The sequence below is a fragment of the Myotis daubentonii genome, chromosome 1 (assembly GCF_963259705.1).
Source record: "Myotis daubentonii chromosome 1, mMyoDau2.1, whole genome shotgun sequence".
NCBI lineage: Eukaryota > Metazoa > Chordata > Mammalia > Chiroptera > Vespertilionidae > Myotis > Myotis daubentonii.
In genome coordinates this window covers 233160958-233186096 of record NC_081840.1, presented here as the reverse complement: position 1 = coordinate 233186096, position 25139 = coordinate 233160958, and the positions used below count along the sequence as shown (strand labels likewise).

At 67.2% G+C, this 25139-nt stretch overlaps 2 protein-coding genes across 2 annotated transcripts in view; one reads left to right on the top strand and one right to left on the bottom strand.

The window, feature by feature from the left end:
- Positions 1-5175: 5175 nt before the first annotated feature.
- On the top strand, positions 5176-10737 carry NAT8L (N-acetyltransferase 8 like). The gene is made up of 3 exons (XM_059677387.1): positions 5176-5632; positions 6665-6829; positions 8743-10737. The coding sequence occupies exons 1-3, from the start codon at positions 5281-5283 to the stop codon at positions 9108-9110; spliced, it is 885 nt and encodes a 294-aa protein (XP_059533370.1). The 5' UTR covers positions 5176-5280; the 3' UTR covers positions 9111-10737.
- Positions 10738-13945: 3208 nt separating this feature from the next.
- Positions 13946-25139, bottom strand: part of POLN (DNA polymerase nu) — a 94720-nt gene continuing 83526 nt past the window's right edge. The window contains exons 19-24 of the mRNA XM_059677374.1: positions 24907-25038; positions 22903-23013; positions 19326-19404; positions 16157-16224; positions 15339-15400; positions 13946-14250 (exon numbers count right to left, since the gene is read on the bottom strand). Of these exons, the coding sequence (XP_059533357.1) occupies positions 14095-14250; positions 15339-15400; positions 16157-16224; positions 19326-19404; positions 22903-23013; positions 24907-25038 (608 nt within the window). The 3' untranslated portion in view covers positions 13946-14094. The remainder of the gene's footprint in view (positions 14251-15338; positions 15401-16156; positions 16225-19325; positions 19405-22902; positions 23014-24906; positions 25039-25139) is intronic.

The following is a 25139-nucleotide window of genomic DNA, read 5'->3' as shown; positions in this document are numbered from 1 at the left end:
CGCCGTGTCCTGTCTCCCTGCTCTGGCCCCGAGCCGCCCGCGTCCCCAGTCGCCCTGCGTGGGCCCCTCTCTGGGCCTCGGTTTCCCAGCTGTCCACGTGGGTTGAGGCCCCCTGGGCACTGCCCCACGACAGTGCCAGCGCTGAGCAGGGACACGCAGTCCGGCCACTGGGGTGGACCTGCACCCGCTCAGCAGGTCCGCCTCCGGCTCCTGCTGCCTGCCCGCCTGCCCGCCTGCCCGCCTGCCCGCCTGCCCGCCTGCCCGCCTGCCCGCCTGCCCTTGGGTTCCCGGGAGCGCAGAAGCGGGCGTGGCCCTGGGAGCAGCTGCCCCGCACAGCATTCCCCGCCCGGCGCTGGGGTGGCCTCGACCAAGGCTTCCTGCAGGCCCAGCCCGTGGCCCCTGCGTGGCAGAGCCTGTGGCCAAGGAGCCCTGGGACCTTCCCCACAGCCTCCCCCGGGCACCAGGGCCTGAGGCGGGCACCACAACCCCACACGTGTACTTAGTGCCAGGAGGAGGTCTCCAGGGGCAGCCAGTGACCCCGCCCCCTTTATTTTAAAGTTTTTATTATGAAATCAATGCTTTAGGACACCCGGGCGCACAGTAGGGCGCTGATGGGGTGACCACTGTGGCACCCCCCGGCGAGTGGGGCTTCGGTCCCTGGTTGTGGCCTCTCGGCAGGGCCTGCGTGCTGGTCACGGGCTGGGAGAGCTGACGCCCTGGTGGGCTGTCGCCTCAGCCCACAAGTCCCCGCCTGGCTGCCTCCAGAGGTGGCCCCAGGGACCTGCCCTGCCCTCCCCACCCCCATGGCCTCCCCTCACCCTATGGCCTCCCTCCCACCGGAACCTGTCCTATTGTCAGAGTTTCGTGCCCGGAAGCGCCAGGCACGCAGGTGTGGGTACCAGAGTGAAGAGACCAGAGTGTCCCCTTCGCTGTGACGCCTGGGAACCCACCGCAGGCTCCGTGGCACAGCCTGGAGGCCCTGCGCGGCCCTCGGGCCTGGGCACGAGTGGGGTGGTGTAGGGACCGGGTGCCACTGTCCTGGGCCCCCGAGAGGAGCCGAGGGTCAGGGTGCAGGTGCTCACGTCCGACTGGCTGGCGTCATCACGGCCGTGCCTGGGCAGGGGCGCGGCCTGTGATCTGGGCTCCGCAGGTTTGGCAAAGGCCAGGCAGGACCCAGTGCTTCTAGGACAGCGCGTTCAGCAGGAGTGTGTCCCTTGCAAAACTGTTTTTATCTGACAGTTGAATTGAGCTGGGCATCCGGTGCTGTTGCAGCCACGAGCCCTCGCACGTGATGGGGCTGCTACCGATGGGAGATGGGAGTGAGTCACGGAGCCGGCGGGTGGCCTTTGGGAGGCGGTAGGGGCTGGAGGCAGGCGTGGGGAGCAGCCGTGGCCCCAGGAGGCTGCTGGGCGGTCTGTTCCGCCACAGCTGCAGGGCAGGAGGGGGTGGGGGGGAGCCTTGGGGGGTTGGAGCCGGCAGGGGCGCCCTGTGATGGGACATCTGAACAGGACGCAGGGGGAGGATGGACCTGGGGTGGCCAGGATGGACTCGCCGCGAGGTGATGCCGTGAAGAGCAGGGTGTTCGCAGGAGAAGCAGTTGCACTGGAAAGGAGTCATCGGCCGGCTGGCCTCAGGGGTTGAGCGTTGACTTATGAACCAGGAGGTCACAGTTCGATTCCCGGTCAGGGCACAGGCCCGGGTTGCGGGCTCCATCCCCAGTGTGGGGCGTGCAGGAGGCAGCCGGTCCATGGTTCTCATCACTGATGTTTCTATCTCTCCTCTCCCCCCTCCTTTCTCTCTAAAATCAATAAAAACATATTTTTAAAAAAAGGAGCCATGAGGCTTGGCCACGGGGGGGGGGGGGGGGGAGGAGGAGGGGAGGGGGACGGGTATGCGGCTGAGCTGGGAAGGGGCAGGAGGGAGACGGGTGGACGGCGCTGGCTGAGAGCCCTGAGTGGACAGAGGAGCAGGGACCCCAGAGGAGCCAGGCAGCCAGGAGGCGGGGCGAGGCCTGGCAGGGCCCACACTGGGCCACGGGTCACCGCCAGCCCTGATGGGGGTGGGGTGGGGTGGGGAGGCCGGGTGGGGGTGTTGTAGGAGCAGAAGTGCAGCAAGGAGCTTGGCCCGCCATGTGTCCAAGGCCAGCGCGCCCGCCCGGGTCTGCCCTGAGCCGGGCCGGGATCTCCCTGGCTGTCCCTCAGCTCCGGGCAGAGCCGGGAGTGGTGTCCCTATGGCAGCGTTCGCTCTCCTGGGCTTGGTGTGCCTGTTGCCCCCACTTTCTGTGCCTTTATCCCATCCTCATATTCTCCAGCGGGGCGTCATCCCGTGTCCCCGCTGGGCCCAGCTGGCTCGGGGAGTGGGGGGGGGGGAGGTGGGCAAAGGCCCAGCACTCCAGTCCATTCGAGGCGGGGGTGGGGGGGGTGGGGGGGGAGGAACGGGACCAGGTATGACCCCTGGGGTCAGACCAAACCGGGTGTCAGCAGCCTCGGCACTTGGGTTCTGGCTGGGAAAGAATTCGGAACCAAGAGCTAAACTGTACGAGGACGTTTGTTGGGGAAATGGCAGAGGGAGAAAAGGGAATTCCTAGAAAAAACGGCTTAGGGAACGGGCTATGGTGGCAAAGGAAGGGCACCTGGAGCTCGGAGTGAGGAAGGTGACGGTACAGCCGGGGCGGGGAAGGGGGGGAGGGAAAGGCAGGGGTGCTCTGGGGAGGGGAGCGCACTGGGCCCTCCGTCCTAGGGCTGAAGGTGGAGGTTGTAGGGAGGCCCCCCCGGAAGATCTGACGGGACCGTCAGTGTCCTTGCAGGTGTGTCCTCCCCTGATTGGCGGCACCAGGGCAGGGGTCCTATTCATGCAGCTGGTCCTGCTGTCAGTTGAGCTGTCGGCAGCCGGGGCTGGTTTTGTTGCTGGGCCTGGAGCTGAACTACCACTTGAGGCCTAGAGGGCATCTCGGGAGGAAAGGTCAGGGGGTCCAGGATCTGCGGGAGGCCCCACCCTGCAGTTGTCTGTGGCCAGGCCCCGGGCTCCCCCTGGTGACCTGTGGGCCTCCTCGCTCTGCTCCTGGCTAACACGCCTCCAGCCAGCTGGGCAGAGCAGGCGGCTGGCAGAGCCCCCTCCCCGAGCCCCGGGCCTGTGGCTGGGGCAGGACCCGCACCAGGTCTCACCCTTGCTCCCTCCTCCCCTTCTGCCTGGTCCTGTTTTCCTTCCCCTCCCCCGCCTTTGATTCACTTCCTCCAACGCCCCCCCCTGCCCAGGCCCATTCCCCAGGCCCCACCTGTGTCCCCAGGCCTGCCTCTGGAGCAGCCCACGGTGGGGTCTGGGGAGGGTGGCTCTGGTGTGGGGTGAGGGGGCACCAGGGGGTCCTGGTCTGGCCTGAGGCCCAGCGAGGGTAGAGGATGTCACGGACCGGGGGTTCCGAGCGACACCGCTGGGAGGACAGACTGCCCTGACTTGCCCAGCCTCGAGTTCGTTTGTACAACGGGCGCCTGGTGTGGGCTGAGGGCACAGCCTCCCTGGGACGGACGGGGAACCCCCATGTCTTTGAGGCTCCCCCTGCCTCCCCCCCCTTCTACACCGTCCTCCCCTTCAAGTCACCCCCGCTCACGCCCAGCGCGTTAAACCCGGGCTGAGGCCTCCCGGCCCTTCCAGGTGGCTGGCCAGCCGGCCCGCCGTCTCGTCCTGGCTCTCGGCCCCTCTGGACCAAGGGGCTGAGCCGGGCCGCGGGGGACAGGGCCTCCGCAGGTGCAGAACTGAAGACCCCAGGCCACGCCAAGCGGAAGCCCAGGCTCCGCTGGCCCCCCTTTCCTGGCCAGGACAGTGCTCCCCAAGCCCCTGACCCGGCGCCAAGCCCCGCTCCCCTTCCTCTGAATCCCCCTGACCCTCTAGGCACCCAGGGCGGCTCCCCAACCCCAGGGTTTTCCTGCCTGGACCCCTTGCGTGCTGTTGGCATTCCTCCGGCCCCTGGGGGCTGGTCTCACTGCGGGCCTGTCCCACCGGCTGCACAAGCAGCAGGGCCCTGAGCTGCTCCTGAACCCACTTCAGATCACCGGGCACCTGGCAATCCTGGCACCTGGGGGCATGGTGTGGGGGTGCCACCCCCTCCCCCTCGCAGCCCTGGCCGAGGACTAGTTCAGCGCCTTGGTCCGGCCGCTCCTCCCCGCGTCCCTTAGCGGGGTGCAGGCAAGGACAGCCCCGCCCAGGCCCTGGGTGACCGCAGGCGCCTGGCTGGGCTCTGTGGGCCGAGGGGCCACTAGCTACCAGCGCGGCGCCGGGAACTCAGCTCCGCTGGTGGGGTCACCTCGGAGGGTGCGGGCGATGAGGAGAGGGGTGCGGAGCGGCGGGCGCAAGGGTTCTGGGGCGACCGTCCCCCTTCCGCCCTCCCCCTGACCCGCAGCGCCGGCCGGTCGGGCTCTCGGGGGCAGGAGGATCCGCCGGAGGCCCCCCTGCACCTGCACCGAGACTGCAGGGCGCATGCGCGGGCCACGGAAGGCAGGGGCCGGCCGGGAGGGGTCCTGCGGCCGCACCCCCTCCTCCCCGCCCCCGCCCCGGGGTCCGGTGTCTAAAGGCGGGTGGCGCGCTGCGCTGCGCGGATGTCAGACCCGCTCTGGTCGCACCCCCTCGCCTCCAGCCCGCGCAGCTCCGAGCGCACGTTCCCAGGGGCGCCAGGCGGGGGGCTGGGGTGCCGCGCCCCGACTACGGGGCGGGAGACGGAGGTGCCTTCGTGACCGCGACCGGCGGCTGCGGAGGAAGAGGACGCGGCGCTGCGGGGCCCAAGGCCCGGTCCCGATCCGCGGCTTCCAGGACCGCACAGCGGGGGTGCGGGGCCCCCGGAGCGCCCCCTCCGGCCAGCACCCCGGCCGCGCTCGCAGGTCCCCGGCACTCGGCGAGGCGGCCGCCCCCACCCGGGCGCCCTCCCTCCCGCAGCCGCCGGAGCCCGGCCGCCGCGCGGCGCGCAAATGTGCCACCGGGCGGGCGCGGAGGCGGCGTCGGCCCCCGCCCCCGCGGTCACATGGTGACCCCGCAGCCAATGCAGTGGACGCTAGGACCCTGCGGGACCCCGGGCGCCGCGGCCGCACCGGCGCCGCCGCATTATAAATCCTCCTCCAAGATGCGGCGCAGCTCCCCGCGCGCGCCCCGGCCGCCCGCCGCCTCCGCCCCGCGCCCCTGAGCCGCCGCCGCCGCCGCCGCCGCCGCCGCGGGTCCGAGGGCGCCGCGCCCTTGCCCTGGGCCCGGCCCGCCCGCCCCGCCCGCGCCCCGCGCCCCGCGCCGCCCGCCGGGTGCATGCATTGTGAGCCCGACATGGTCTGCGAGACGAAGATCGTGGCCGCCGAGGACCATGAGGCGCTGCCGGGGGCCAAGAAGGACGCGCTGCTCGCCGCCGCCATGTGGCCCCCGCTGCCCGCCGCGCCCCCGCCCGAGCCGCAGCCGGAGCCGCAGCCGCAGCCCCCGGGCGGCGCGGGGGGCGCGGGGCCCCCGGAGGGGCGCGGCGTGCACATCCGCGAGTTCCGCGCGGCCGAGCAGGAGGCGGCGTGCCGCATCTTCTACGACGGCATCATGGAGCGCATCCCCAACACGGCCTTCCGCGGCCTGCGGCAGCACCCGCGCGCGCAGCTGCTCTGCGCCCTGCTGGCCGGTCAGTGCGGGCCCGCCGCCCCCCGCCCGGTGCCCGCTCGGTGGCCGGGACTCGGCTCGGAGGGAGCGGCCCCCGCCCGCGCCCCCGCGCGCCCCGCGCTCTGCGGCGGCCGGGCCGGGGCCTCCCGCTGCGGGGCTGGCCCGGCTCCCGACCCAGGCGTCCGGGGCGGGGGCGTGGGAACCGGCGCGGGCGGGGGGCGGCGGGCGGGAGAGCGGGGTCCCCGCCGGCCGAGTCCGCGGGTGGGGGCGCGGGGCCGAGGCCGGCGCCCGCCGCGTGCGACTATATTTAACCCGCGGGCGGGGGCGGCTGCCTCTCGGCTCCGGGTGCTAATTTATGGGGGCCAAGGCCCGCCTGCGGGTGCGGGTGCGGGAGGGGTGCGCCGAGGACACAGCGGGGACACGGGCCTTGGGATGCGCAGCCCCGCAGGGGCGTTGAGGCCTCTGCTCCCCATTTTCCAGATGAGCAGCTTGAGGCTCGGGCGGGTGCGACGCCCCCAAGGTCATGCGGGCGGAGGCCACTCTCCCCGCAGCCACCTGCCTGCGGCCGCTCCTGCCCTCACCCCCGGCGCCCGGGGGCTGGTCCTGAAGGTGCCGCTTCCCGAGGGGGGGCGGAGGGGGGAGGCCGCTGCCCGAGGCGGGTCCTCGGAGGAGACCCCTGCGACCTCAGGTTAAAGGGCCCTGCGTCCTCGGGGGACGGTGCACAGGGGACGAGGAGGGGCAGGAGGCCAGGCTCCCCCGGGAGGACAGTCCTGGCGCCTTTGGCCTCGTCTCTCCTCCCGGCTCACGGGCTGGTCCCGGTCCCGGCTCAGAGGTGCAGTGGTGGCTGCTTCCTGCCCATCTCCCTCCCCCCTCACCACCTTGCCCCCCATGTCCTCACCGTGCTCCCCCTCTTCACTGTGCTCCCCTCCCGCCCTCACCATCTTGCCCCTCCATGTCCTCACCGTGCCCCCCCTCCTCACCATCCTCCCCTCTCCTCACCATGCCCCCTCACCGTCCTCCCCTCCCGGCCTCACCGTGCCCCCTCTCCCCGCAGTGCTCTGTTGGGCCCTCACGGGCTCGCTGCTGCTGACCTGCCTGGTGCCGGCGGGGCTGCTGGCGCTGCGCTACTACTACAGCCGGAAGGTGGTCCTCGCCTACCTGGACTGCGCCCTGCACACGGACATGGCCGACATCGAGCAGTACTACATGAAGCCGCCAGGTGAGCCCCGGCCCCTCCTCTTCCTCTGCCCCTCCTGGCCGCTCCCACCTCGGCAGCCCCAGGCCAAGCCGGGCCGAGGCTCCTGGGTGACTGAGGGCCTGGCCGGGATCGGGGGCAGGGCCTGGGGCAGAGCTCGGCCTCTGGTGCTGACCCGAGGCCTGAGTGTCCATGGACCGCTCGCCCTGGGCCTCCTCAGTCCTCTGAGGCCGGGTGCTGGGGGCCTGGGGGGCCCTGCTCTCCACGAGCAGGTGCCACGTCCCTGGTGCCGAGGGTGGGGTCTCCCCTCTCGCAGGTCCTGTCTGGCCGAGGTGCTCGTGGTGCCTGCTGGGTCCTGGGCTGGCCTGGGCGCCGGGGCTGGGGGCGGGGCGGGGGGGCAGTGGCAGGCAGAGAGGGCCCCGCGGGGGGCGGGGGGGGGGACTGGGTGGCGGGGACCCTGGGAGCAAGGGCCTTGCTGTTTGCTTCTGGTCTCTGGGCACTTAGTGAGCCAGAGGGTCTCCCCCTGGCCCCTGGCAAGGCTCCTGGAGAGGGTGGGGCCTGACTCACGGGCCCTGGGCCACTCTGTCCTCCAGGCTGGCCCGGGGCTGGGTCCTGGGGGTGGGAGGCAGGGCCCTGGTCTCCATGCCCAGAACCGAGGGCCGTCTGTCATCTTGGCCCTCGGGGGTGAGAGGGCTCAGGTCTGGGGAGAGGGGACAGATGTGCCCGGGTAGTTGGGGGGTCTAGCAAGAGCCTGGTGTCGGGGAAGGACAGTGGGGGGCCAGAGAGGAAGTGTCCCAGAGCCAGGGTGGCCTTCCCGGCACTGCCAGCTCCGTGCCCACCACAGCCCGGCAGCAGCCTTGGCACCTTTGGTTCCCCTTGACCCTTTCCCAGGTGCAGACAAAACATCTCAGCCCCGAGGAGCCCAGCTGCTGCCTGGCTCTGCCTATGCCAGCCGGGCCCGACGGGCGAGGCCGCAGGAGCTGGGGGGGAGGCCGGTCCGGCTGGGGGCCGGCTGTGGCATGAGGACTGGCACTCGGGTCTGCGCTCTCTGGGCTGCAGTGTCCCTGAGTGGCCCCCTGAGACATGGGCGGGGTCTGCAGAAGACCCCACGGGGCCGCGGGGCCGTGCTGGATTGGAGGGGAAACCGAGGCCTGAGGGAGGCGAGGCTCCCAGCACTGTCCTGACCTTTGGGTGGGTGGGCAGGCCAGCAGGTGGGCAGTCGCGCAGCCATTCCCAGCTCGGCCATGTCGGGCCTCAGAGGCGGGTAAAGGAGACGGGGAGCTGGTTGGCTGACGGGGGAGGGTTTGGCTGCTCGAGGAGGGGGTGGGGTGGGAGGACTCAGTGAGGAAGCTGGAGTGGCCCTGAGCAGGCCCGTGCCCTGGAGCGGGCACCCCCACCCCAGCGGCCCTTTGCCTCTTGCAGCCCCTGGGCCTCGGTCACAGAGCTGACAGGCTCTCCCAGTGGCCTGTGCCCTGCAGTCCGTCCTCTGTCTCCATCTTCTCCCCCTCCTTGCTGAGGGCTCCCCGCCTTCCTGTCCTGCATGGGGCTGTGATGGGTCTGTGCAGGAGTGGGGACAGCTGGTCTGGTCACCGGGCTGACTGCCCAGGAGAGGCCAGGGTCAGGGGGTGCCCATGGCCATCCCGGCTCCTCAGTGGAGAGTGTCCACAGACCTTCCTCTGAGCCTCCCAGGGTCACGGGCTCCCAGGCCCAGCCGCCCCTGACCCGGGAGAGGGAGGGCCACAGGGTTGGCACGGCCACAGGCCCCTGAGGTCCCCTGAGGCCGAGGGGTTGTGGCCCTCGCGGCCTCTCTCTGGCTGGCCGTGGTGTCCAGGCATTTGGCTGCCAGGCAGGGAAGCGGCCGACTGGCTGAGGCCTGCCCAGCTCTCGGGCAGCCTGCCCCACGGCAGAGCCAGCCCTGACCGCCCTGTCCCCCGCAGGCTCCTGCTTCTGGGTGGCCGTGCTGGATGGCAACGTGGTGGGCATCGTGGCGGCGCGGGCCCACGAGGCGGACAACACCTTGGAGCTGCTGCGCATGTCCGTGGACTCGCGCTTCCGCGGCAAGGGCATCGCCAAGGCGCTGGGCCGCAAGGTGCTGGAGTTCGCCGTGGTGCACAACTACTCCGCCGTGGTGCTGGGGACGACGGCCGTCAAGGTGGCCGCCCACAAGCTCTACGAGTCGCTGGGCTTCAGACACATGGGCTGCAGTGACCACTACGTGCTGCCCGGCATGACCCTCTCGCTGGCCGAGCGCCTCTTCTTCCAGGTCCGCTACCACCGCTACCGCCTGCAGCTGCGCGAGGAGTGACCGCTGCCCGCCCGCCGCCCGCCCGCTGCCCGCACCCGCCCGCCCCCACCCGGGCCCGCTTGCAGGCGCTCGCCTTGGCGTTGCTGTTGGGTTTTTCCTTCTTCAACATCACGTGGTTCTCTGGCTGGTTCTTGGGGGGGCGGGGCTCTTGCTCGTCCATGACACTTCGGGGGGTGGGTCGTTTGCAGCCATGGCCCCCTGCCCGTCCATCCTGCTGGGACCACGCCCTGAAGAGTGACAGCATGGACCACCGCAGGCCCACGCCGCTGCCCGGCCCTGGTGGCAGGGCTCCTGGCCCACAGCCGTCAGCCCCAGCCCAGCCTTGCCCACCAAGCACAGAACCTCTGTAGTGAGGCCCTTGCCCAGCAGATCGCTGGCCGCCGGCCTGGCTCTGGCTCAGCCATGGGTCCCCAGGAGGCGTGGCCTGCTGGGCCGGCGGCCACTGCCCCTCAGGCCTCCGCTCTGTGCATGCTGAGCACGTGGCTGGCTGCAGCATGCCGCATGCCCACAGCTCCCGCCCACCCGGCTGCCTGCCCGTGGGGCCCAGACTGGGGAGCGTCCCTGCCCGCCTGGAGCCAGCCCCGGAGCCACCTGCTTGCAGGAGGCCTGTCTCAAGAGCCCTCGCTTCACCTGGTTCCGCTTCGCTTTGACACCCAATCGCCTTTCCCTTTGGTCCCCACCCCTCCCCTGCCCAGGCTTTGCTGATTGGCGTCATCACCGGGTGTGGTTCCCATAGCAACCTGCTGCACAGCCTGGGTCAGAGCCCTGCAGGGGAGCAGGGTGGGGAGGCCCCCCCTCGCCCCCCCAGACCTGGCCTCAGCCTGCCTTGTGAATACGAGCCCAGCCGCTGCCACCACCACAGCCCACAGCTTCCCCTCGCCTGGAACCGACCTGTTTTTTAATAAGTTACTTAGACAGAATAGCACTCTGCATGCCTGTAATTCCCGGGACAGAACGGTAGCTGACGCTCACACGCGCCTGTGTGGTCTAGAATGGGCGCTGTTTCCTGCCCAGCTTGGTCCGGGTGGGTGGAGGGTTTCCAAACTCGGCATCGGGAGGGAGCTCCTGATGAGCAGCATTCCCCCAAAGAGCATTCCTAGTTGGTGAGGAGGCCGAGGCCCCTGCCCAGCTCCGATGTGCCGCTGCCTTTGGGAGGGACCAGTGGGCCCTCCGTCCAGCTTGGCTGGGGGCCTGGACGCTGGCGCTGCCCGGCCTCCTGAGGTTGGGGCTGGGGCCGTCGGGCAGGGTGGCCCGGGCGGGGACGAGCAGGTGGTCGGCAGTGGCCGCACGTCCAGCTGCGAGCCTGGACCCGCCGCCGAGAGCCCTTCACTGGGGCTGGGAGGAAGGAACCCGCGTGGGCCGCGGAGGGGGCGTTCCTGAAGGGGCTTTGGGAGCGAGCAAGCGAGCAGGGTGCCCGGTTTCCCCGGTGCCTGCGTGCTGTGGCGTGAGGCGTTGGCGGAGCACTGTACAGACCCCGCTCTCCCCTGTACATACCCCGGAGGCCGGCCCCGCTCGGGGTGGGAGTTTTGTAGACTGTACAGAAATCGGCACCCTATTTTCTTGCAGCTCAGATTTTGTTAACCTGGATTATACAGACAGACGTAAAGCGTTTTAGCAAAATGGAAAAGCTGTGCCTTTCTCCTTTCTGTTGGCTGGGTTCCGGCTGGGAGCAGCCTCCGTGGCCGTGGGGCCCGGTGGGCGGGAGGGCCGGTGGTGGCCGTGGGTCAGCATGGTGGTCGAGGTGGTAGCTGGGGGGGGGGGGTAGGGCGAGCTCTTTGATCCTGTGCCTTCCCAGCCTCTGTCCCTGGGGTGGGAGGAGCTGCTGGTGCCCAGGGCCGGGAGGGCGGGGCCCGGGCTGCCATCTGGTTGGGGATGGACACCTCGCTGGCCTGCTCCTGGGCAGAGGTGTGGCCGCCTCCTGCTCTGCCGACATCTGTCTGTCCGAGAGGGACCTGGGTGGCCCTGTCTTCCTGGTCCGATGGCCCACAGTGGGTGGACGCCGCCAGGACTTCTATTGCCCTTTGGTGCTGCCAGGAGGCGGGACAGTTGCCAGGAGGGTGTGGCGGGGCGCCGTGTCGGGAACCCCGGTGCCTGGCCGCTGTGGGCAGAGGCGTCTGTGCCCACCCAGCTGGGCGTGCCCTGCACCAGGACAGGCCCTTGCCAGGGCAGTGTTGCTTGGCAGATCCCCAGGTCCATGGGGACAGACCCCCCAGCCGCCCGCTGGCGGGAGCGGGACCCCCCTGCAGGGGCTGCCCGGGCTGCTGCTTCCCTCCAGCCTGGGCGCCAACTGCTCCAGAACATGCCCCGAGATGTGACTTTTATACGTTTGTAGAAATCCTGACTTTACCTCTTCTACCTCTGAAGCGTGCTCCCCAGGCCGCTCAGTGATGAGCCTCTAGCTTCTCCGTGGGCCCTGGCAGCCTGGGCCCTTCTCCCTGTGGGCCCCGGGGCGTCTCCTGAGACTCCGGAAGAGTGAGCCAGGCCCGGGGTTGCTCAGGGCTCGGGGCTCCCAGGACCCCTGTTTGGAAACCTGTTTGGGAGCAGAGAGCAGGAGGCAGCGTGTTCCGGAATGTTCGTTAGCTGGGCAGCTCCAGGCAGTGGGATCCAGGGCAGCTGAGGGCTCCTGGGCCTGGCCTGGCGCCACCAGGGTCTTGGCGTGTGTCTGGTGGCCATCCCCAGGGCAGCTCCCACTGCCCAGCAGGCCCCCCCGGGTCAGTGGTCTGCAGGTGCTGAGGCGCCATGTGCCCTCCCGTTTCACCCCCACGTGTCTGGCTTGGCCTCCCAGTGCAGCCGGGAGGAGAGGGCGGAGGGCAGGGATGCTGCCTGGAGGCTGAGGCCTGCCCTGCGGGAAGGTGTGGGCTGGAGGCCCTGCCACAGGCGGCCTGAGGCCAGGGGTCCTTGCTGGCCCCTCCGGCTCTGCGGTCTTTCCTCCGAGAAGCCCCTTGGAGGGAGGGTGGGGGCCACGGGGCTGGCTCTGGCCGCGGGCACGTTGGCGATCTGCGTGCCTGTGGGGCGGCCGCCTGGGGGGGCTGGAGCCCCTTCCTGTCCGTGTCCCGCCAGGTGGGCGGCATCGCTGTGTCGGTTTGAAGCGACTTCTGCGTCAGTTCTGGCCCCGTGCTGTGTTCCCTGCTGGGGCCTTCCCAGGGGGCTTTGGGGTCAGGTCTGGGCTGGGCAGGGCAGGCCTGGGAGGTGGGCTCTGGACGCCCAGGACACGCGCGTGGGTGTGGCCAGAGCTGCCGGGTGGTTTTTAAACGCAATAGTTAGCCCTTTGTGAGAGGGGTGCCGGCACGTGCACACGAGTGGGTGTGTACCCCCGTGCTCTCGGGCACGTGTGGTGACGGAGGGAGCCTGGGCAGGGAGGCCGGGAGGTGCTGTGCTGGGCCTGTGGGGCCGGGAACTGCGAATGGGGCGCTCCTTCCCAGCGGGGGTGCCGGGCGGCTGGGCATGGAGGTGGCATGACCCAGACGAGGCTCTGCCTTGGTCTGGGCGTGTGGGGAGGATGGCTGCGGTCAGACTTGGTGACGTGGAGTCACCTTGCCTGGCTGTTGGCCACGGCTGGCATGGACGCCGCGTCTGGCACGGTGGGCCCGGAGCCTGTCAGGTGCCTGGCTTACTGTTGTGAGCCCACGACTGGGTGACTCCTGAGACCCCAGGATGTGCCAAACCACCCCCAGGAGGGCCCAGGGGAGCGGTGAGCTGAGCTCCAGAGGGACAGGCTGCAGGGTGAGCAGCAGGAGGGTGTGGGGGTGGCCCTTCGACCTGCGTGCCCCGATGCTGCTGTTTTTCAATAAAACCAGAGCTGACGGAATCGGCCTCCGTGCTTTCTTGAGGCGGCCCCAGCCTGACGCAGGCGGGAAGGGCTGGTTTCCTGGAGACTCGGGGAAGCCTGTGGGCTGAGATGCCCTGTCCCTGTCTGGCACCCTCCGCGGGGCACTCCCTGTAGGCCTGGGGGTGGCAGTGGGGCCGACAGGAGGGGCTGGGGGTCCAGGTGGTGACGAGAGCGAGGAGAGGTTCAGGGTGGGCCCTGGCTTTGATGGGGACCCGGCCAGCCCTGCCCCAGACAGCTCCCCATCTCCCTCCAGAGGCGTCTGCCCTCAGCCTGGGGCCGTCGGGCGCACAGGCCAGGCTGCGGGGTCAGTTCCCAGGCTGTTCACTTGTTTGGGCCAGATGGCCCCTGTGAAGCCCCCAGAGGGTGTGCTCTGAGGTGACAGCGCAGTAAAGACGTCCAGGCGCAGGCTGTGGGCTGCGGGCTGCTGGCGGGGCCAGGCTCAGCCGGGAACGAGAGAATGGGGGCTGGGCCTGGGACCTGGTGACCAGGGCTCCCAAGGACGGTGCATGCCGAGGGCTCCGTGAAGGCAGCACAGAACCCAGCCGCGTGTCAGCAGGAGCAGCCAGGCCCCGGGGGCAGGAGCTCCTGGGCCCAGTGGGCGCATCAGCATGCTCCCCCGCCCTGATAGGTGCCACAGGCCCAGTCGGAGCCCAGATCCAGACCCGGAAGCTGGTGGGAGGACCTGGAACACACTCTCAGGGGCCGCCACAGAAGCAGCCATGTGTGCATTACAGTGATGTAACCCGGTGCCTCGGTTTCCCCACGGTGCAGGGCATGCTGGTGCCTGTCACCGTCTGCTGCGAGGCTTTGGGGTGCACAGCTGGGCCCTTCCCTTGGCACCGGAGAAGAACGGCCCAGGCAGGGAGCCAGCTGCTCCCAGGGCTGGTCATTGGCCGGTGGCCTGTGGGGACCGGCCGGCCGGCGGCTCAGGTGGGGCGCTCAGCCCCGGCCCGGGCACTTCCCACCCACGGGAAGAAGCCACGACAATGGACGAGGACAGCTTTGTGGACGGCGTTTACTCGGGCGCGGACCCAGAGGGTGCACTTGGCCGGGCCATGTCCTGCTCCAGCCACCAGCCAGCACAGACACCAGCCCTGGCCTCGGGGAGGCCACCCAGGGGCTGGGGAGCCGATTCTGCCCCCGCTGTCGCCAGGGCTACGGATGAAATGCAGGGGAAGACGGCAGGTGCGGTCTGGCCAGGCGGTTGCGTGGAGACGTGGCAGGACGGGGGCGTGGCCGAGGCAGGGCCTCCTGCAGTGGCACCAGGTGTCCCCAGGAGCGGCCAGTGCTCAGGCTCACCTTCAGGGGCACCTGTGGGTGGCAGCCAGGGGTGAGTGCAGGTCTGACCAGCTTGCCATCACCTCCCAGTCCCCAACCCGGGGATGGCCACAGTGCAAGGCAGACACGCCCCAACACACCCACAGCCACACGGCTACGGGACGCAGGATAATGCACACTCCCAGGGACAGGCAGGCCGGCTCACGCACACTCACACCCTGGGCATAGCACCTCCACGTTGGCCAAGTCTGCCACCTGAGCTGCCAGGGCCTGTGCCAGGGAGCATGCCTGCAGGGGCGGGGCCAGGCCAGGTGCCGCCCTGTGCTGGCCACCTCGGGGCCCTGAGAGGTGCCAGGGGTCCAGGAGAGCCCTCCCGGGACCTTGATCCCTGGACCATGGCTCAAGAGCCCCCCTTGTTCGGGTGGGAGAGGGCCCCCCACAGCCGCAGCCCTGCCACCTGCAGGACTACTGGGGGCTCCTGGCCTCCATGGAAGGAAAGCGCCCCATGTCCCCACGTGCTGCAGGAGCAAGCGTGGACACCCCGGACCCTGACCCTGGCTGGCCCAGGCAGTGCTCCCTGACTATCTAGCACTGCCTGGGGGCGGATGGGCCGTGCAGGGGCCCTCCGGGCACACAGTGTGGCCACAACCCGAGGAGGAAGAGCGGAGGCTGCTGGGGACCTGGTGGCTGGAGCCCCCTGTGAGGGACGGGGACAGGCGTGGCTCTGCCCACCAGGGTGACCACACAGGCTTCAGGGACTCCCACCCCCTCCTTATCCCTCCATTTTTCCCTCTGACTTGGGGGAGCCCCTCTGAGGGGTGACCAGCAGGGGTGGGGCTGGGACCAGGCTCAGCAGGCCCGGTGCACCTGAGGCAGGTGGGGGCCCCTGGGTGCCTGACCCAGTCCCAATGCCCCAAGGACACCCTGTGGCTCTCCCAGGCAGAGGGCCACACCTTGTCGCCAGGGTAATGGCTCCTCAGGGGGCAGGTGGGAGCAGCCAGGCTGGGGCCTGCGGCAGGGCCGGGCCTGGCCTGTCCGGGCGCTCCTGCCCCGGGCACTGTGCCCTCCCCGCGGGGTCCCTGGCAGCTGGGGTGTGGCCCCCGGTTCCCGCTGCCCCTCACCTGCAGCTGCAGTTCCAGCGCCCTCACGTGCTGCAAGGCCTCCATGGCTCCCTGGACCAGAGCTAGGGGAGAGAGAAGGGGGGATGGCGCTCCTGCCCCTCGGGCCACACCCGCAGGTTCCCCAGCTGGGCCTCCTGAGCACTCAGGTGCTGGGCAGGGTCGGGCAGGATCAGGCCAGGCCTGCAGCTCCGTTCGAGGCTCTGGGGCCAGAGGAAGGAGGAGGAGCGGGGGCAGGAGCCCCATGGGGGTGCAGGCCCAGATGAAGCCTGCAGGGCAGCTCTGGGCGCCGGTGGTGGCCCCATGGGGGGCCTGGGTCACCGTGGGGCATCCTGGGCCCTAGAGGGGAGCAGCCAGCTTGGTTCCGGGGTCCCAGAGCGAGCTGCCTCTCTAACAGTGAGCACCCATCCCACGCCCTCAAGTCCGACGTGCCACACAGATCTGGACAGACATGCCCGGGACCGGCAACGGGCCTGTCCTCTGTCTACAGCGAGGCTGGAGCAGGGGCCCCGCCGCTACCGCAGCCGGCGAGGGAGGAACCTGGGTCTCCCCAGGACCCCTGTGGGTGCCTGGCAGTGAGCCCCTTTAGCACCCCAGCCCCGCTCCCCCAGCCTGGGAGGCCAATGCCCCATCTTTCCAGGGCCCGTGGCTGGGCACGGCCCACGGGGAGCTCAGCCCACGGGGAGCACTGGTGTCCGTGGGGCTACGGCCAGGGTGCAGGTGACACGCAGCCTGAGGCAGGGGAGGGGGACCTGAGCACACCCCCAGGCAGACCCGGGCTGACCCGGACGTGCCTTCCTTCCTGTCTCCTCTGGGCTCACCTGCAAACTCGGGCACCTGCGCATCTTCCACCTCAAACAGCAGCTCATCGTGGATCTGGGCAACCAGCCTGAAACACAGAGCCCGGGGGTGTCAGCCTGTGAGGGGACCCCACACGGTCAGTCAGGACCCCACATGGTTGGGCACCGCTGGCTGCCCAGCGAGGGGGCATCAATGGGGCGTGTGTACGGGGCACATTGTGGCACAGGGTGTCGGAGAGGAGGTGGCCCAAGTGGGGAGTGGGAGGACCCGCGGGCCCTGCTGCCTGGGTCACCCCGTTGTCACAGGATGGCCTCCCGGGAGGAGGGGCACAGCGGGCGGGCAGTCCAGGCAGCTGCCGAAGAGCCCCTGAGCCCCTGGGGGAGCCGGGCCCTGACGGGTTTAGTGCAGCCTCTGGCTCGGCATGGGCCCTGCCTGCAGTCAGCCAGGCGGGCAGCGTGGGTCTCGCCTTCTAAGGAGCTCCGAGCCCACGGCACTGCCTGCCATGGGCAGGAGCCTGGGGACAGGCCCTTGTCTGAGACTGTGGAGCTCACCTCAGGGGACGCTGCGCCCCGACAACCTAGGAGTGATGGGACGGGAGTCCCCTCCACACACTCTCACACCGACGGGACGTTCCCATGCTTCTAGCCGGGAGCTGGGACACAGGAAGCACCGCGGAGCGGCCTTGCCCATGCTTGTCCGCGGCTCTCTGCTGCCTGGCACCTGCCCCGCGGCCCCGAGCCCCTCTGTGCGTCACCCTCAGGCTCTGCACCTGCTCCGAGGCCCCCTGCGTAGCCCCTCTCCACCCGAGTGGCCGGAGCTGCTGCGGACTCTCCGCCCTTCGCCCTTTCCCCTGCGAAGGCCGGGTCCTGCCCCCGCGCCTCCCCGCCCCCAAGGCTCCCCTCACCCCAGGCCCCTTTGGAGGCTGAGCGAGTGAGGCCACAGGCGCCCTCGGCTGCGGGCCAGAGGCGCGGGAGGGGAGGGGCTGCCCTGGGGCGGGCAGTTGAGCATCTTCCGGTCCCTCACGCCCTGCTGTTCTCGCACTCAGGGCACTGAGGCCGCTACTGGCCGGGATGCAGGCGGGAGCCTGGTTCCTTCCCAGAGGCCCAGGGCAGGTCCAGCTGCGTGAACGTGGTCGAGCGTTCCCACAGGCCTGTCCACAGGTCGCCAACCTGACCACTGAGCCAGAGATGGGTGGATGCGCCCCGCCTTCCTGCTCCAGCCCGTGGCAGCGAGGGGGGCTGTCCTGCGGCTGCAGCCCATGGGGCACCCGGGGCGACAGGACACACACTTGGCGCCTGCGGCTTCGGGCAGACTCAGCTCACACGGAGCCACAGTCCCTCTAGCCCAGGGGTGGGCAAACTTTTTGACTCGAGGGCCACAATGGGTTCTTAAACTGGACCGGAGGGCCGGAACAAAAGCATGGATGGAGTGTTTGTGTGAACTAATACACGTTAACACGGCTGCTGGTGAAGGAGCGGAGGGGAGAGCAAGAGAACCCTCCGCTCTTTCGGCTCCGCGGGCCAGATAGAACAGCCGAACGGGCCGGATCCGGCCCGCGGGCCGTAGTTTGCCCACGGCTGCTCTAGACCCAGCCTGGACCCTCCTCTGCTCTGGGAAGAACAGGCCACATTCAGAAAACACAGAGAATGAAGTGCCGCCAATCCCACGCCGTCTGCGGTTTTCTCAACCACACGACGCGTTTGCTGTGACAGCTTCCCCTACGCGCAGGAAGATGCCCAGCTGGCTGTCAGCTTCCGGTAAGACTGTGTCTGCTCACCTCAGCTCTGTCACCCAAGGACCCCAAATCCTCACACACCAGCCCCTTTACCAGCCCCACAAAACCCGAAACAGGCCAGGCTTCCAGACCGCACCTCCCCCATAGAAGCGCCTGCCGGGGGTGAGCTCGCCCAGGCTGCCCTCCCCTCCCACCGACCCCACAGAGGACAGTGAGCCGGACGCGCGGAGAGCTGGATGCGTGGACAGTGAGCCCGACACGCGGAGAGCTGGATGCGTGGACAGTGAGTCAGACGCATGGACACACATGGACGAGGAGCCAAGCTGAAACCCTCAGGAGACCTGGGTGCAGCTGCAAGGCGCGGCTCAGAGAGGGGGCCTCTGCGCCCCCAGTCCCTGCAGAACCAGGGACCAGCCCGACCGCAGGGCGGAGACGGCAGGGTGACTGGGTCTCGGGCCCCGCCCGGCCGGGGCCTGGGCCTGGCGCAGACTCTACCCAGTTGCTGACCTTGCGAAGGAAAGGCTCGGGCCCAGGTGGACACGGCGTCTGGAAGACACGGGTGCTTCTGAGCGGAGGGGGTTCAGAGGAGCAGCCGTGCCTGGAGACGGTGACTAACCCGCTGCTGCCCACCCACTCTCCCTCCTTGGCGGTGGCCACGCTGACCAGCTGCGAAGGGCCCTTCGGCAGGGACAGGCCACTCTGGAAAGTGACCCTGGGGACGGCGGAGGAGGGAGCCAGACCTCCTGGGCCCGACATGCCCACTTGTCTGGGGACTTCAGATGAGGTGCCGGGCACCAGGGCCGGGGGCTGGGAGCTGGGAGGGTGGTCCTGGGCCAGCAGAGGCTGGGCGAGGGCTCCTGTAACCAGTCACAGGCACACTCTGGAGGGGCAACTGGGGGAAGGACTGTGGTGGAGCCCGATCAGACAAAGCTGTGGCCCCGGTAGCCCCGGTGGCCCTCCTGTGAGGTGTGTGGAACGCTGGCCCTGGGGCAGGGCAGCAGCAGGAGCTGGGCACCAGCACCCTCACTGAAGGGGGTTGGAGCGGCCAGTCTGCAGCCTGTGTCCTGAGAGCTCTGGGTCCACCCACCTCCGGGGGCAGCTGCTGTGCCTGAAGGAGCTCAGAGGCTCTGAGAAGGGGGCACAGGGCCTGGGGAGACACATTTCTGCACCAGGTGAACCTCCGGACCTCAGGGTGCCCCAAGGTGAAGGGCCTGTGGCCTCCGTGCTGCTGTGCCAGGCCCTAGGGTGCTGGGGGGGGGGGAAGGGCCCTCCCAGGGGTGCTGACAGGACACTCAGGGGAGGCCCTTGGCTTGGGGGATGACTCAGACGCAGGGGTGGACGGGAGCTGGTTGTGCACTTGCCGGCCAGCCTGAGAGCAGTGCCCCCGCCCCCGCCCTGGGCACTGCAGGGCCATGCGCTAGCCGGGTGGGGCGGGCCGCCGCTCGCTCACTGACCTGGCCGTCAGGGTGGGGGACGCGGCCACTGCTGCGAAGACGTGGATCATGGCCATCTTGCAGAGGTCTGCGGCCGAGCCTGCAGGCACAGAGGTCCTGTTGCACCAACAACGTGAGGCCCGGGCCCAGGCCCCAGCGGCCGCCCAGCACGGGGCCCACCACCTCCTGGCTCCTCGTGTCAGGAGCCCCACGGGCGCCCGTTAGGCTGACGCCAGTGCGAGACTCAGCCGGGCCCCCATCTGGTTGCTGGGTGAGGGGAGACCCACTCCCCCGGGACCTCGGTGCTGGGGAAATGCCTGTCCATGCAGCCGGTGACCGAGTCCCCGGGTCCATGCTGGTTGTGGGCCAAGGGCACTGGCCCCGGAGGCCGTGGGGCGCTCACGGTGGGGGCACCCAGCAGTTTGCTCTTATGGCCAGCGGGCGCGCACCGCAGCCATCAGTCTCCAGCTCTGACCCTGAGTCCTGCTGTCAAGGGCCCACCTGAGTAGGTCAGGCCCACGGGGCGATCCCCTTCCCATGAACTCAACTGAAGAGGGGCCTTCCTCATGTCCGCAAACCCCCTTTCCATGTAGCACGACCTAGTCACAGGCATGACGTCCTGCATGTGCACAGGTCCTGCTGCACGTGGGCACGCACGTGGGCACGGACTAGAATCCCACCCGTCACACCAGCTCACAGTGATCTCACAGTGACTGCGCGGTGTGGCTCAACCCTTCCCATGCCCATCACTCATGCGGCTTCATGCTGGTGACCTCAGCTCTGCAGGGCAGAGAGCAGCTGGGTGTGGGTGGGGATGAGCCACGTGGTCAGGTGGGCATTCACTCAGCCAACACTGCGTCTGGCCTGACCAGGTCCTGCTAGCACAGCGGACAGGCCTCTCAGTGCCAGATGCACAGTGGGTGTCTAGTGAACACCCCTGCACACACCTAGTCCACACACCTAGTGCACACACCTAATGCACACACCTAGTGCACACACGTAGTGAACACCCCCTGCACACATCTAGTGCACACACCTAGTGCATACACCTAGTGCACACACCTAAAGCACACACCTAGTGCACATACCTAATGCACACACCTAGTGCACGCACCTAGTGCACACACCTAATGCACACACCTAGTGCACACACGTAGTGAACACCCCCTGCACGCATCTAGTGCACACACCTAATGCACACACATAGTGCACGCCCCTAGTGCACATACCTAATGCACACACCTAGTGCACACACCTAGTGCATACACCTAGTGCATACACCTAGTGCACACACCTAATGCACGCACCTAGTGCACATACCTAATGCACACACCTAGTGCACACACCTAATGCACACACCTAATGCACGCACCTAGTGCACATACCTAATGCACACACCTAGTGCACACACCTAATGCACATACCTAATGCACACACCTAGTGCATACACCTAGTGAACACACCTAATGCACGCACCTAGTGCACATACCTAATGCACACACCTAGTGCACGCACCTAGTGCACATACCTAATGCACACACCTAGTGCACACACGTAGTGAACACCCCCTGCACACATCTAGTGCACACACCTAATGCACACACCTAGTGCACACACCTAATGCACACACCTAATGCACGCACCTAGTGCACATACCTAATGCACACACCTAGTGCACACACCTAATGCACACACCTAATGCACACACCTAGTGCATACACCTAGTGCACACACCTAATGCACGCACCTAGTGCACATACCTAATGCACACACCTAGTGCACGCACCTAGTGCACATACCTAATGCACACACCTAGTGCACACACGTAGTGAACACCCCTTGCACACACACACCTAGTGTACACACCTAGTGCACACCCCATGTACATACCTAGTGCACACATGTAGTGCACACACCTAGTACACACACCTAGTGTACACACCTAGTGCACACACCTAGTGCACACCCCACGTACACACCTAGTGCACACACCTAGTGCACGCACCTAGTGCACATACCTAATGCACGCACCTAGTGCACGCACCTAATGCAGGATCCCCTGCCATGCTCTCTCGCCAGGCTCTGCCTCCAGGCTCCCAGGCCAGTCCCTCTCCAGGATCCTCCGGCATGCTCTCGCCAGCGAAGTTCTTCTGTCTCTAGAGAACGTTCTGTGTAGGTTCTGTGCCTAGGCTCTGTCTCTCTTGGTCCTGTCTTCCAAGCCCTGTGTTCTAAGTTCTGTCTCTCTCTGTCTTGTTACATCTGTATTTATACCAGTTGATTCAATCCCATCAATCTCTATTCCAAAGGTTAGGGCGTTTCTTATCTCCATTCCAGGGAGTAAAGATTATGTAGCTTAAGCATGATTGTTCGTAGTTAAAGTGATTAATTACCCACCTGGCACTTAGTTGAGGGGTTTTATTCCCTCCCTAACTTCAGGGGAAAATCCCTACCTGGGGATTCAACCTTTCTCGGAGAGGTGACCTTGTTTAAAACACACAGCGCTAAGGGGAGCAAACATATTAAGAACAGTATGCCATATATGCCAGGTCCCTTGAAACAGCAAGGATGGACCGGCTCCCGGCACCCTTGCACACACACACCTAGTGTACACACCTAGTGCACACCCCATGTACATACCTAGTGCACACATGTAGTGCACACACCTAGTGTACACACCTAGTGCACACCCCACGTACACACCTAGTGCACAGACCTAGTGCACACACCTAATGCACACACTTAATGCACACACCTAGTGCACACACCTAATGCATACACATAGTGAACACCCCTTGCACACACACACCTAGTGTACACACCTAGTGCACACCCCATGTACATACCTAGTGCACACACCTAGTGCACACACCTAGTGCACACCCCACGTACACACCTAGTGCACACACCTAGTGCACGCCCCATGTGCACACCTAGTGCACACCCCACGTACACACCTAGTGCGCACCCCTAGTACACACACCTAATGCACACACCTAGTGCACAGAGAAATGGGTCGGGACCACTCCTGCATACATGAGAACCTGCCTCGGAATCAGTGCCACCTGAGGATGGGGAGGCGTCACCATCCTCGGTTCTGTCCGGGGTCGGGCTGGGAGACAGGACTGGGGAAGACCCTACACTGAGCCCAGGCAGATCCTAGCTGCCGTCCCAGCAGCTGCTGCCCCCTCTCCTGTGGAACAGCCCCTGGGGGAGAAGGGGAGCAGGCAGGGGGAGGGGCTGGAATCCACCCATCCATCCTCCAGGCTTCTCTGGGCCTGGGGCTTCCGCCCTCCATCTGTGAGTCTGGAGTCCTAGGTGGCGACAGCTCATGGCACGTGGTGTGCAGCCCCTGATCACGTCTCTCACTCACCTCCTGCCGAGAGGAAAGCTATTCACACGCTGTGGCTGAAGGTGACTAAGGCGTTTGCATAACCGGAGGCAAACAATGTGGCGTCACCCGGCCTGCCTCCTGCTCTGGGGGCTGGGGCTGAGGGTGCGGGGCTGTGGGTGGGTGATCTGGTGGGTATCACTGGCCCTACAGCTGCTAAAAACCCGGGCAGCACATGGACCCAGCAGGCAAGTTGGGGGCTCCGGATACCTTGCACCACGAAGTTCACCGCCTGCCGCTCTGCCTGTGCCCGGAGCTGCTGGTTCCGCGCGTGGATCCTTGGCAGCGGCCTCCTCCTGCCCATGATGGACGCCACATAGCCTGGTCACAGGAAGGAAGGCAGGGTGAGGGCAGAAGCAGACAGGCAGTGTGGTGCCCTGGTGGGCACAGCTCCTCAGATTCGGGCCAGGGGCCCGGCGGAACTCTCCCAGCAGGACCCTCCAGGGACCCCTGAGCCAGAGCGACTCTGGGAGGTTGACCCTGAGGCCGCCGGGTCTGTCGCTCGCCCAGCAGGTTTGTGGTGGGGACAAGTGCAGCAGGGTGGCCGTCGCTCGCTGCCTGCCCAGAGACACGTTTGCACGCCCTCCCTCAGCTGATTCCAAAACTGGTGCAGCCGCTCCCATGCCCTGGCTGGTCCCGTGTCAGGCCAGGTCCCATCGCCTCTCGAGATCCAGGAGCGGGTGTCCCTCCACCAGCACAGCTCACAGGGCAGGCACATGACAAGCGTGGGTGGAGGAATTTAATGATCGTTTTATTTCCTTACAATGTCTGCCGGAAGTGTGATTTCTGGGTCAAAGGGCACATATACTTCCCATTTGGACCTGCTGAAAGTTATGTCCCAGGGAGGGCGGGCTCCGGCTCCCGCTCTAGCCAGCACCTGCAGCTGTGAGAGGCGACAGCGACACTCCTCGCTCTGCAGAGCTGCAGTGAGCGCCCTAAGTGAAGTCAGGGCCCGCCCCTGATGTCGCGCCTGGTCCCACCCCCCACCCCCAGTAGCCCCTGTCGCATTTCTGTCTTCAGGGTCCTGGCCCCATAGCTCTCCCCACACCGGGTTCCATCCCCATTTCAGAACTAACAGTGCACTGTTCTTCCCAAGTGGGGCTCCTGGGCCCAGGATGGTCAGGGCTATGGTCTCCATGAGGACCAGTGGCTGCAGGCTTCTCTGGGACGCACCCCCCAGGCCCAGGGAGCCCCGGCCAGCCCTGGGACGCACCCCCCAGGCCCACGGAGCCCCGGCCAGCCCTGGGACACACCCCCCAGGCCCAGGGATGCCCAGCCAGCCCTGCTGGACGCACACGAAGGCTCCCTCACGGGCCAGTGTCTGGACAGGCAGTCAGGCTGGGAGGAGTCTGAGCTGGGGCTGCCCTGGCACGAGGGCTGGGCACAGGCTCAGAGAGACCTGCCACCAGCAGCCCCTGGGGGCGGGGCAGGAGAGCCCGGTGCTGAGGGAAGCCGCGGAGCCGCAGGAAGGCGGGCCAATGCCAGCCTCACTCAGGTGCAGCTGAGCTGCCTCCTCCGCACCCCCTCCGCCTCCTTGGTTGTCCAGGAATTTCTGCTCTCACATTTCCTTCCTTCTTTCTCTAATTCACTCGGCTGCTCTTCCCCAAATGTCTTGTGTTGGATACAAACCATTTGTGTTCACAGTTTTTCTTAAAAATACTCCTTCAAAGTATTTCTTCCCCTCTGCGTGACGTGCCAGCTGGGCCGTGCCTGTGTCCCAGGGAGACCCTTCCACTGCCATTTGCTTCTGTGCTAACCCTACTGCGTTGAGGGTGCAGCAAACTTCCAAATGAGCGGCGGACACGTGGCCACGCCGACAGGCAGATATGAGACCACTCTTGCCCCCGTGGCCCTGAGCGTGCGCTATCTGACCTCTGACGTCTGGGACCGATGATGGTGGAAGTTTATGACCGCACACACATTTTTCCTAAGACAGCGCGCTCTCCATCTTCACTGCAGGATGGTACTCCTTACCCATCACCGCGTCTAACTGAAGGGGTTCATTTTGTGCCTCAGCAGAGCCTGGCCCTGGACCCCTGTCGGGCGGAGCCTTTTGGTCCCATTTATAGAGCAGGGCTGGGCACTCACCCAGTCCCCACCATCCTGTCTGTCTAGCCGCCCACTTGGGAGCAGGGCCAAGGGACCCCCAGCTGCTGCAGGCCAGGTGAGGGAGGGGGAGGGGCCTGCCCATGGCTCTGGCTGTGGCTGGCTCACCTGTCTGGTGACACCGGGCAATGGTTGCTTGGGCGAAGTCCTTGATTTTCCGATACTTCTGCAAGAAACTTTCCAAAAACCGGGAGGCTTCTGGAACAGGAACTCCAAGGCAGGCGGCAAGCCGCTCCTTCCCTGTCCGAGCAGAAACACCAGGATCAGCGGCAGCGATTCATACAGGGACCAAAAGCATGAGCCGCGAGGCAGAGCCCGTCACGCGCACAAATGAGCCAACG